This window comes from Lepisosteus platostomus, chromosome 9 (genome assembly GCF_059453375.1).
Source record: "Lepisosteus platostomus isolate fLepPlt1 chromosome 9, fLepPlt1.hap1, whole genome shotgun sequence".
Lineage (NCBI taxonomy): Eukaryota > Metazoa > Chordata > Actinopteri > Semionotiformes > Lepisosteidae > Lepisosteus > Lepisosteus platostomus.
Window position 1 is genome coordinate 9,440,371 of NC_142619.1, and position 12,090 is coordinate 9,452,460.

The window sequence follows — 12,090 nt, forward strand, 5'->3', positions numbered from 1 at the left end:
TTTCACAAAGATTCTACACCACTGTTCAAAGAAAAATGATAGAACTGTTGAACAATATTTGACAGCATAATGGACTTTGGAATATTAAATTATTTCACAGCTATAGTGAGTATAATGACAAAATGTACATTGAACACTGTAGCACTGCGTCTGGTGCAATTACATCTTTTTATACTGCTAAAACTAAAGAAATAGTTCATTGAAATACTGGGTGTTTTTATTCAGCATGCACGATTTAATAATAATAATGAAGTAATATCGACGCAATCTCACTTAAGGCATATAGATGCATTCAAATTAGCCATATGTCTGGATTTCAAGTAAAGGTGTGTGCAAAAGTAATTTTAACAACAGAGGTATTAAGGAATGCTAAAAAGAGTTTTTATTAGAAGGCATGCTCATGTTGAAACGCTTCTTTTTTTGCTGACATATAGAACAACAAGGATAAGGCTTTTGTGCAGATTAATTTTTTTGGGGAGGTAAAAATCATTTGCAAAAAATACCAGTGCTTCTGTGCTTTTTTGGTACCTCGTGATCATCATAGGTTGCCATGGCAAGGTGTACAATGTTTGTTTGAAAATCCTTTTTTCCCCATTGTCACTTTTGTATGGTTTGTGGTTGAATTCTCTTTGAATCTTTCTCCATGATTGAGCAGTTGTTTATTTGGCCGGGAGTGGGGGTAGGGTCAGAAACTCAGATCTGCTGAATTTCCCTTTTAAGTTATCAGCCGCTGTGGATAGAATTACTTCTCTCTGCACAAAAGTATCAGCGCTCAAATGTGTTGCAGCAAGAGTCGTGTTTATTTGTGAGTTTCCCTTCTGTGGTAGCTGAGGGAAAAATAATTGTGCAGTTTGCTGAAGGACAGACTAGACGATGAGAGGACAAACCATACTGATGGGAGATGATAGGGTCGAGTTTAAATTAGTTGAGCAGCTGAATATGAAGTCTCTGTTTATCTATAAATAGCCTCATCCTGTTTCACTACAGACGTCTAAATCATCCTGCACACGGGGTAGGCACAACCGTTTATAAATAATTATTTGCTTAAATTTGAGGTAATCCACACTAAGTCTTTTTTCTTATAACTTAATTCTCCCGTCTTACATATCGAAATCCACTAAATGAGAGTTCCCAAAGTAGTTTATGCCCTTTTGATGTCTATTGCTTTACAGTGTGGTTCTACGTCTTTTTAAAAGCAGATGTATCCTGAGAGCTTTAGGCTGCTGCTAGCTGAGAAGCCGATAATTTTAGCCTGCGATGCACGTGTCTGTGTAGGTTTGCTGTGTAGCTCTCCTTTTCTGTGAAAAGAACTAGGGCAGAGAATCTCGTGGGATTGCAGCCCGGCCTCTGCACTCAGTGGCAGCAAAGTTTCCTTGCTGCTGTCATTGAAGTATTTCAACACAGTAGAGGAAGTTCATTCTGCTTAAGCAGTTTTTTTTTTCCACTGCTATTGTCCTCTGTTTCTTACCCACTGATTTTTTTTCTGCCTTTTTCCTCCTTATTTCAAGCCACCCTGAAGGAAAGAGAGATGGGTCTCACCTCAAGCCCTCTTCCAGGCACCAGGTGAAACTCCACAACGCCAACTCTCCACAATCCAGGTTCCAGCCCAGGCCAAAGCAGGAGCTTGTACTATCCTCCCACAGCGCTGAATCGGCTGCTGAGGATGTGCTCACGCACACTACCAACGGCGTTCTAGCACAGATGGAAGGCAGTGATAAGGAGGTGCTGCCGCACACAGAAAGCAGCCTGGAGAGCCAGCCCCAGGAGCTTAGGATGAAAGCTGACCAGCCGCTGGTGAATGGTGATGGAGGGGACTTGAGCGCAAAAGCTCTGGAGGCACACCAAGACCAAGCTAAGAATAGGTTAAGCCAGGATCCTGCCAGCCCACTGCCTGTGGAAACTGTGGACACTGGAGATCCCAAATCAGATGGGGAAAAGAAGGCCCGGGAGCCAAGTAAGGTGAGACAAAAGGATGTGTGGAATACAAGTAAAACATACCAGGGATGAAACACAGGGTTATAGGAACCTTTTTTATTAGTTTTTTTTCTGTTCAGTTTGGCAAAGCAGAACTTAAATCTGTCATTCCACCCATTTGTGTTTGAATTGCAAGTTTTGTTTTGAAAAATAAGCTTTGTGATTAGTTTCTTTATACCATTTAGCAATAGTAATCAAGACAGTTTGTGACATTTTCTTCAAATATCACATTATAAAAGCTTTCTCAAAGTGGCTATTCTTGTAAAACAGTTTTTTTCTCTGTAACATGAACTATACTGTAGTTGCTGTACAGTATGTCTATGTCTTTAGCCTGACAATGTACAGTTCAGCAGCCCAGCTTTCTCCCAAAGCCATCGAAGAAAGCGTTTTTATACATTTTGAAGAGTATAGATTTTAAAGAAAACCTGTCTCAGTTTTGGTTGGGTCACAAGAAGAATTCATTTACATTTTCCTGTTTAGGGAACTTGCCAGGTATCGTGAAAGCGTTTATCCTGGTAATCAGAGGTACCTTATCTGCACAATATTTTAAAAAAGAGAAGCTTTCAGTTTGGAAAATGTTCTGCATTGTAAATCTTAAAAATTAGAATATCATGTGGTCACATTCACACGTTAAATATGTTCAAAGTGTTTACTGTTTGTAATGCCGTCGCCTTGTGCAGTCTCAGAGGAAGACACTGAAAGTTCTAATTTTGGATAACGTTGCAATGACTAACGTTTCAGGAAGTCCGTTTTCACATTCTTCATCTCCCAGACTCTGCTAAATAAGTCTCTTCTGTTAACTAAAGATAAATTACAAGTCGAGGTTGTGAGAGGACAGTTATCCAACTTCTTTGTGGGATTCATAGGAATTCAAAAAAGATACTGCAATAAATGTAATTACTACTGTTTTAAAAACATGTTTACAGATTCAGAAGAAAACAGTATTATTACAAAATAGTGTGATTTGTAGCGTAATTTAGGTACAGCAAAGCTTCACTTAACTGTGTGGCCTAGCATGCCGAAGTTTGAAAAAGGAGAGGTTACATAAGAGATGAGGCTGCTCACTCTGTTTGTTGTGGAGTGACCTACTGATACAGTACGATATGATACAGTACATGATACAATATGAATAGTCGCGTACAAACCTGCAAGATTAATTAAGAGACACAAAACTGTTGATTTGTTCTCGAACTGAAGCACAATTTCAGAATTCTGATATTCATAAAACCTGATAAAAGTCAGAATCTTTATTTTGAAATATAATTATAGAAATTTAAGTATCATTAGCTGCAACACGTCATTTGGGTTTGTATATGGTTTGTTTTTGGTCCACAGGCTGGGGCTCATTTTCTAACATTGTGGAAGTATACAAATATTTACAGCTGTAAATCATTTTGCCTGGTTGTAAATGTCCAAATAAATGGATTTTTCTGGGTAGAAAGAGAACATTTTCATGTAGTTTTTGTTTTCATCTTGCTTTTGCAATAATTGCCACTAAAACAAAAAGAGAAGGGTCAAGTTGGATCAAATGTTGCACAAAACTGTAATGTAAATGCCATTATTTAATTGTATTATTTTTCACCAAGGTAATTTTAATCAACCTTGTATAAGTGGTGGCTGGAATTTATTTAATTCTAAGTCAAAGAAATTGGATTTGTTTTTGTAAAACAGTTTAAGTAGACAGTTTCACTTCTGAAAGAACGCATTGCATTTTGGTAGTTGAAAGGGGAAATGTATTTTTGCAGATTTTTGAAGTGGTGTGTAGGAACATAATTTACATAAATACATTGTCCAGATATTTTGTCTGTCAGGGCAAAATTCTCACATTTCAAAAGGCAACAAAAACACAAGGATGAGCGGTTTAAACAAATAATCCATTTAGGAAAGTAGAAAATGGTAGGCATCTTTGTGTCCATAACTTTCTCAGTGCACTTGCAGAAGGATGTCTTGCAGAAAAATGGGTTTTGTTTTTTATCCCTCTGAGGTCCTCTTTTGTTTTTATTTTACAGGAGCCGCCTAATTTACTTTAGTCCCAATAGTTGTTTTCTTTCCCTAAGGCTGTACCCATTTCCATCATTGTCCCTTGTTTTAGCCACACCACAAACAGTAGTGTAGTGCCAATAGGGGGTTCCAGCCACAGGCAGATGGTGGACCCGATCAGTAATCAATCAATAATTGATCGTAGAGCTTATCCTGCCCTGGGGAAAAGCACCTTTCCCGGCGACTCTTTCAGGAGGCCCTTCAGCTTGTATGTTGAGGTCGATTTATGACCTGAAATATATAAAAGAAATGAAAACTTGTTCATCAAAAGGATAGAGTCGAGCAACTATTATTTCAGGATCAGGGATAGGTTGAAGTGATAACAAAATCACACTTTTCTCAAAACTATAATGTCTAAGATATCACTGCCTTCTCCAAATTCTGGGAAGACCGAATGAATGTGAGGTGTGATTTAGAATGTTGAAGGGACTGGGTTACACAATGGTGTCTGTGCTGGATTTATTTTTAGACAAAGAATCTAGAGGCCATTTGGGCAGTGGTAGCAAACCTATGTTAGTTTGCTAGCAGTATTGCAGTATTGATTCTCTCTTCACACTTGCAAGCTTCTGGATATGAGGAATATAAAATTACCCTTTCCGCCATGATGTTTAAATTCATAGATATATTCATATCAGTCAATGAGGACATCTGTGCTGCTGGTTCATACCTAGTGACAAAAGGGCCAATTGTAAAATTTTCCTGACTGGATAGTACAGAAATAATAAAATTATTATGTTCTCTAAAATTATCACAGCTTTAAAATGAAGGAAAAAACAGGAAGTTTCTGAGACTAAAACTGAGTTGAGTTTTGTTTTAGTAGTTGAGGTGTCAAGCAACTGAAAGCGTAATGTAATTTTTTAATTTTTTGCAGGAAACAAATGAGCAGAAACTTTACAACATAGCCAATGAACTTCTACAAACTGAAAAGGCTTATGTTGCCCGGCTTAACCTCCTAGACCAAGTGAGTGCATTTAATTTAAGACTAAGGTGGTGAATGTGATGATGTAATGTTTGTCTTGATCTCCTTCAAGCCAACTGTAAGCATTCCTTAAATACAGTATTTGGGTTTGAGCACAATTTTATCATTTCATCATTTATGGGTCATACTGAGCACATACAGTACACTGTTACATACAGTACATACCCACACAGGTATATGTTTATACACACACACAACCTTACACACAGTGCAAACCCACACACATATTGTACATGTTTTACACTCACACACCCTACATACCCACACACATACATAAATGATCATCTGTTTTTCTTTTATATAGTTATTGTCTTTTTGTTTGTCTTTAATGTACTGTGCTATGCAACGGTACTATCTTGTCCTCTTCCGTCTTGTGTGTCGATTAAAGACTCTTGACACTGGATTGAAATGGAATCTTGGCCAGCCCATTAGGAGGAGCCAGTATTTTATATCCCAGCTACTAATGGATGTCAGTTTCTGTTTGACTCAGGTCTGAGCTGTTGCTAAATGCTCAAACATATCTCTGGTTGTGTTTCTCTGTGTAGCAGCTCTGCTCGGTAAGCACACAAGCTTTGAGAATTTTTTTAACAACAATAAATCAGAAAACATTTTGACCTGAGTGATACTTCCTGGACCTACCACAGCTCAGAAACATGTTTATCACTGTGAGCCAGGTTTATAACAGTAGGCGGCCACAGTAACAGTATTGTCAGATAGCCGTGCTACAGTACGGGCTACAGAAACAGTACAATCGTTTTACAAATTGTTAAGAACAGTCTTTACCGGTGATCCAATAAAGGTAGCCAACATTGAATCTGAACAGAGAAACATTTTATATGCGGTCTCCCATGGAATATGATCTTGTGGCCTAGGTTACAGACTCTGTAAACTCTGTAATTCAGACTGTAGAAAAACCATAAGGAAGAAATGTGACCCTCCCCCCCCCACTCTGGACTTAAGCTTCAATTAAATCAAAACTTTGATCCAGTTGCAAATTAGAAACCTGCTACTCCATAATAGGTTTTCTTTGGATAACAAAAAAATGACATCAGGTAAAAAAAAACATGTGATGAGATACAGGGTTTGAAACTTCCATCTAGCAAATGGTGGACCTCCTGAAGATGATTTACTGTACAACCACGTCCTTTTCAGTGGTTCAGAATTTTATATACTCAGATCAGACATAGAGCTCATATCATAGAGTCTGTGAGCCTTTCGACAATTATTTCCCAGGTGTCCCTAGCTTCTCCCCTGCGCTTGTTATGCTTCTCTGTTTGCTCGGCTTGGACCTTGTTCTTTTTCGTATGATTTCAGCTTGTGCTTCCCTACAATGTCTTCCCGATTTCGACCCTCACTTTGCTGGACCCTGTCTATTCTCAAGAAATCTCCTCTGTACTTTAGCTTGTGCTTTACTGACTTAGACCCCCGCCTGCTCCACTGTGATCTCGGACTGTGTTTTCGTCTTGGTTTCCTATCATGGTACGGCATGCCATCTGTCTGCCCACACTGCTGCGCTTCCCTGAGTGCTGTTTAGAGCAACACGCTGCCTGCGCAGTTCCCTGTGTGCATCCCACCTGCGCAGTTCCCTGTGTGCATGCAGCCTGCGCAGTTCCCTGTGTGCATGCAGCCTGCGCAGTTCCCTGTGTGCATGCAGCCTGCGCAGTTCCCTGTGTGCATGCCACTTGCGCAGTTCCCTGTGTGCATGCCACTTGCGCAGTTCCCTGTGTGCATGCAGCCTGCGCAGTTCCCTGTGTGCAAGGTGCCTGCGGAGAGAGGCGATGTTTTTCTGTTCTGTACTGCCTTTGCTATCTGGGCTACAGATAACAGTGTGTTAGGGTGTTGCTGGAGAGTGGAGTGCTAATGAAACTTGCAATTGCAAATGGATTCAAATAAATGGAAATACCGATGTAAAGTCACACGGCAGGGCATATCATCGTGTGAAGCCAGTACGTGCCATAGCATAGCATCTGGTTTTCTGCAGGAGGGATGAGACACCGTTCTTCCATGAGCTATTTAATCACCTCACACCCGGATGATGGTGGTGGAAGATGCTGTCTCAGACATAGTTCCAGAACACCCCAACAGCCCGCAATATAATGGAACCACCTTTTGGAACCAAGGACTCGGGGTATAAGGTTTTTCGGTTAGCACCACACTTACACTTGTTTGGTTTTCAAGAACATGGTGCAGGCCAATTTTTCTGACCGTTTCATATTTCTCCAGGGCTGGGCATTCCATTGTCTGTGCCCTTTCCACCTCTGGACCCACCAACATGCATTGCCATGTTTAAAAAACATTTTTGCACACTGCAACCCAACTTATGATATCCTGCTCTGTGGAGTTCTCTTTGGAATGTGTTTGATTAAACTCTCCATTTATGCCCACATTGAACTGTGCAGTCAGTTGATCTGCAGTGGCTTACCTGTCTTGCACTTTGAATTACTCACATGTTGGTTTGTGTCTCCATCCACTGTTGCCCTTTTCTGATGATGTCTTTCCCTTGGGCTTCTATGCTGTCATCACTTTAGATACATTTGTGTGTCAAAGTTGAACTGTCTTGGTTATTGAAACTCCTGACAAAATGACTTTCTTCCAGCAATTGCCCTTCCTTCAAAGTCGCAAGGTCACTTTCGGCCATACTAGCCACCATTGTGCTAGCTGTCACGTGCTTAATCAATGCATGTGCAACACTTGTTCAGATGCCCTCCCTTTCAAAATGCTCGGTCTCCTTCATTTTCCACAGGTGTTTCCATTTTTGTTCCACCGCCTACTTAATCATTTCATTGTTGTGATTCTATATTTAAACATTTTTGAATTCTTAAACTGCGCTTGAAAAGGATGGATGCGAACAGGATGATGCATGTGGAAGTCTGCTGTGTTTTAGGGCTACATTTGTAGAAGAAAAACATGAAGAAAGGAATTAGCATTAAATGGCCGTGGGATTCCAAGTGACTGATACCAGTTTAGTCAGTTGTATTCAGAGTTTAGGCTGAGCACTTCAGTGTAGATATGCCCTTTTCAGGCCTGTCCTGCATCATAAAGTGACTGTAACCCTAGCCAATAGAGCGGCATTTAAAGAAATAGCACAGGTGTTCTGTGGGCTTGGGTAGAGATATTGGATATCTCTGGTTTTCCTAAAACTTCCCATTTGCTTGTATACTCACTGTGCTGCTGCCTAGAATCACAATATTTCTTCAGGCAAAGCTGACTCTTCAGGTTAGGTCTTGCAGCATGAACAAATATCAAGAGCCTAATCATTTCCAGAATGGCATTTGCCACAAACAAGGCTTCTCTCCTCTGAACTTTGTCACTTTCAGAAAAACAAGATGCATGAAGATTAAACGACTTCTTTAAATGTTGATTTTCTGCTTTCTATCTGACTGTTGCCAACCCCTGATCATTTCTTTCCTATGAGTGTGATGGTCCTGTTAGCTACTACTGTACTTTTTATTGGCCCCCTGATTATTTGTTTAGGAGAAAGTCCTGTACAGCAGTGTGGGAATTGCTGTCACATCTGACACTTGTATAACTACTGAGGGACTAGGTGTTGACCCCTGTTCATTTCGTCAGACAAGTACATAGCTGCTGTAAGTTACTGGGGAACCCCTGATCATTTCTTCAAGTGAATTGAACTTTCTCCTATTAAGGGACAACAGGACTTGCAAAAGGATGTGCAGTGATTGTCTCTGACACGTGCACATTTCCAGGGGAAAGTGTTGCTGATAGCTGATAGCTGATGTGTGGTGAGCGTTCTGGCGCACTATGGCTGCCGTCGCATCATCCAGGTGGATGCTGCACATTGGTGGTGGTGGAGGGGAGTCCCCATTACCTGTAAAGCGCTTTGAGTGGAATGTCCAGAAAAGTGCTATATAAGTGTAAGCAATTATTATTATTATTATTATTATTATTATTATTATTATTATTATTATTATTATTATTCACTGTGTGCACATGCTGGCCCAAGAGCAATAGTGCCACGTTGATCAACAGCTGGCAAATATAAAGTGACAGGTTTAATAAGTATCAGAATCTATGAAAAATGAATAACATGAAGACGCATAAACCTTTAAAGCTTGTCAGAATTTGAATGTCCTACCAGTAGTGCATACTCTGCAAAGGTTTTTTTTTGCATGAATGAAATTAAGACCATCTTTTTGGAGTTTCACCACACATAAATAAATGTTTTTTTTTATCCATTTAACACTTGAGATATTGTTTGTAGATGAATCATTGTTATATATGAATATTATTCATATATGAATATTATTTCACTCATGGTCTCCCAAAAATGTATAAAACTGAATTTTATGTATTTCACAAAACAATATATACACACCCTGTAAAAAGACATTCCTTTTCAAACCACAGTAATAACACCACAATATTCAAAATTGGCACATTCAACATAAGACCTGGGAACGTCTTCCTTCATGCAAATAATGTTCTGAATTTTTTTTTTCTATGAAAGGAAGCAATAATAAAATATTTTAGCACTTCTTACTTTTTTACACAAAACAAAAACTCCTTAAAGACTAGGTATTATGCACAGTGAAATAATAAGATCTGGACACAGATTATATAAATAGAACGCAGCTCCTTATACACACAGTAAATGTCCAAGACACAAACACCAAGTAGCTCAATTTGAGCTCTAACTAAACTTCTTTATTTGAGCTGTTCTCTTTAGGGCAGTGTTTAGGATTTTGGACTTGTAACTGGTTTACTGGAAGGTTATAGGTTTAAATCTCAGGTGAGGCAGTATTCTTGTAGCCTTGAGTAAGTAACTAAATGCAAAAGTAAGTCCCAAACTGAGAGACACTTGCAAGATCCAGCTCAGATTAAGTGCATGTCTTCCTCCAAGTGGTCATTGTTTCTAAGGACTAGATCAGCTACAGTATGTGTCTGAACTTACCGTTTTCTCACAGTGCTCCTGTCCATATACTGGAAATGAACCAGGATGCATATGAACCAGAAAACATGTCTTTTGAGTTTCCATACGTACATTCATATGACGTTTCTTCTTGATATTATTGGTTACCCTCGCATACTACTGTGATGTTACCAGACTACACTCTTACAGCAATGTTGTCATTTGTAGTGAGCTGTTGATTTTAGCTTTAATACACTCTTTCCTCAAGGAGCAAAAGCTGTTTATCTAGAACCACTTTGTCATTTGCTGCTCCACATACAGTAGAATGTTTTTGTAATGTTGACATACAGTGCCTTGCGAAAGTATTCGGCCCCCTTGAACTTTTCAACCTTTTGCCACATTTCAGGCTTCAAACATAAAGATATAAATTTTTTATTTTATGTGAAGAATCACCAACAAGTGGGACACAATTGTGAAGTGGAACGAAATCTATTGGATTTTTGAAACTTTTTTAACTAATAAAAAAATGAAAAGTGGGGCGTGCAAAATTATTCGGCCCCCTTGCGTTAATACTTTGTAGAGCCACCTTTTGCTGCGATTACAGCTGCAAGTCGCTTGGGGTATGTCTCTATCAGTTTTGCACATCGAGAGACTGAAATTCTTGCCCATTCTTCCTTGCAAAACAGCTCGAGCTCAGTGAGGTTGGATGGAGAGCGTTTGTGAACAGCAGTTTTCAGCTCTTTCCACAGAAAATTTATATCTTTATGTTTGAAGCCTGAAATGTGGCAAAAGGTTGAAAAGTTCAAGGGGGCCGAATACTTTCGCAAGGCACTGTATGCTAACCACTCTCATTCTTGCCTGTTGCAGGCTCTTAGTAATTTTCTTTCATGTGCATGTTAGAAACAGCAGCTCTATTTTCTGGTAATGAGAAGATGTCAGATTAATGATAACCAGTTTGATACAACAACAACAACAGGTCAACTGGGTTTGTTATGTTTGTTAGATTCTGTTGTTCAAATAAGTGCCCTGAACTTACTTGATTATGATTGTAATTTTCAGTGTGTGCAGCATAGAGATGAAAATGTAGCCCGAATAAAAAACAAGTTTTCTCACTTCTCAAAAATATTGTATGTTAAGTGCAGAGATAGTGGATTCTGCTCACTGACCTGTGGAAATACAGCTTAAAACTTAGCTGTGGCGTCCTATTTAAATGTGGGTGCTTCTTTTGCAACTTTGCAGTTCTTTTGTGCCAAGCTGATGGAAGAAGCCAGCAAGGGCACATTTCCAGTGGACGTTGTGAAAAACATCTTCTCCAATACTTCTTCAATCTACGCTTTTCACAGCCAGTTCCTGCTGCCAGCCCTGGAGAAGCGCATGGGGGAATGGTGAGGGGCCAAGAATTCCTTTTCATTCTTTTCTGGTTTTCATTCTTGCTTTCCCCAGGACAGAACAAAACACAAGAACAGGGTCTCTGCTGGCACGTTAGAAATGAGAAGTTTCTGAGATCAAAGTTTTTCAAGCAAGCATATAAGGTTTCAGTTAGTGAAAGCAAAACCTAAAACAATCAAATGACTAAATATTATGTATTGGGTGGTATTAGTTAAGAGAGTAGACTAGAAGCTTTTTTGTTGCTATGTAGCCGCAATATAAAGATTTGTCATTGACCATGAGATCTAGCAGCTAGTGCAGTTATTTTACACATCAACCAAAAAGGCCTCTGCTAGGAAGTTATCTGGATTTTATTTGTTTTATGTGTCAATTGATTCAACATTGTGAAACACCTAAAACTGTGATCGCACAATGTGATTAGGTTAACATAATAAACATATGTTTACAGATAATGAGTTTGAAATTTACACATGTTAAGTCCTCTCTTCTGAGGAAATAAAAATGCATATCCCAACTACAGTACTTTCTCTCAATAGTGGTAATTTTTATTACGGAACAAAACCACTTTTTGCCAAATGGTTTCAAAGACAATGCCTTTGAGTTTATATCATGTTTCTTAAGAGAAAGTGAAGAAGACAAGTGGGCATGCATTTCTTTTTCTGTAAATTTAGAATTGCAAAATATTTTTGTTATACCCACCCAAAATGGAATTATCAGTTGTACAGTATGTGGTTCACATCTTGACTTGCATGAGGATGAGTAAGCTTCGGCAGATTTCTCTGACCTGCCCACCTTCCAACCATAAATCTTTGACCACATAATAGGCAATACAGCCACC

General features: G+C 39.2%; 1 protein-coding gene across 16 annotated transcripts in view; it reads left to right on the forward strand.

The window, feature by feature from the left end:
- Window positions 1–12,090, forward strand: part of fgd4a (FYVE, RhoGEF and PH domain containing 4a) — a 125,821-nt gene that overhangs the window by 99,682 nt on the left and 14,049 nt on the right. For all 16 annotated transcript variants that reach the window (XM_088646840.1, XM_088646826.1, XM_088646831.1 and 13 more), the window contains 3 exons: window positions 1,509–1,959; window positions 4,886–4,975; window positions 11,103–11,248. In XM_088646840.1, the coding sequence (XP_088502966.1) occupies window positions 1,509–1,959; window positions 4,886–4,975; window positions 11,103–11,248 (687 nt within the window). The remainder of the gene's footprint in view (window positions 1–1,508; window positions 1,960–4,885; window positions 4,976–11,102; window positions 11,249–12,090) is intronic.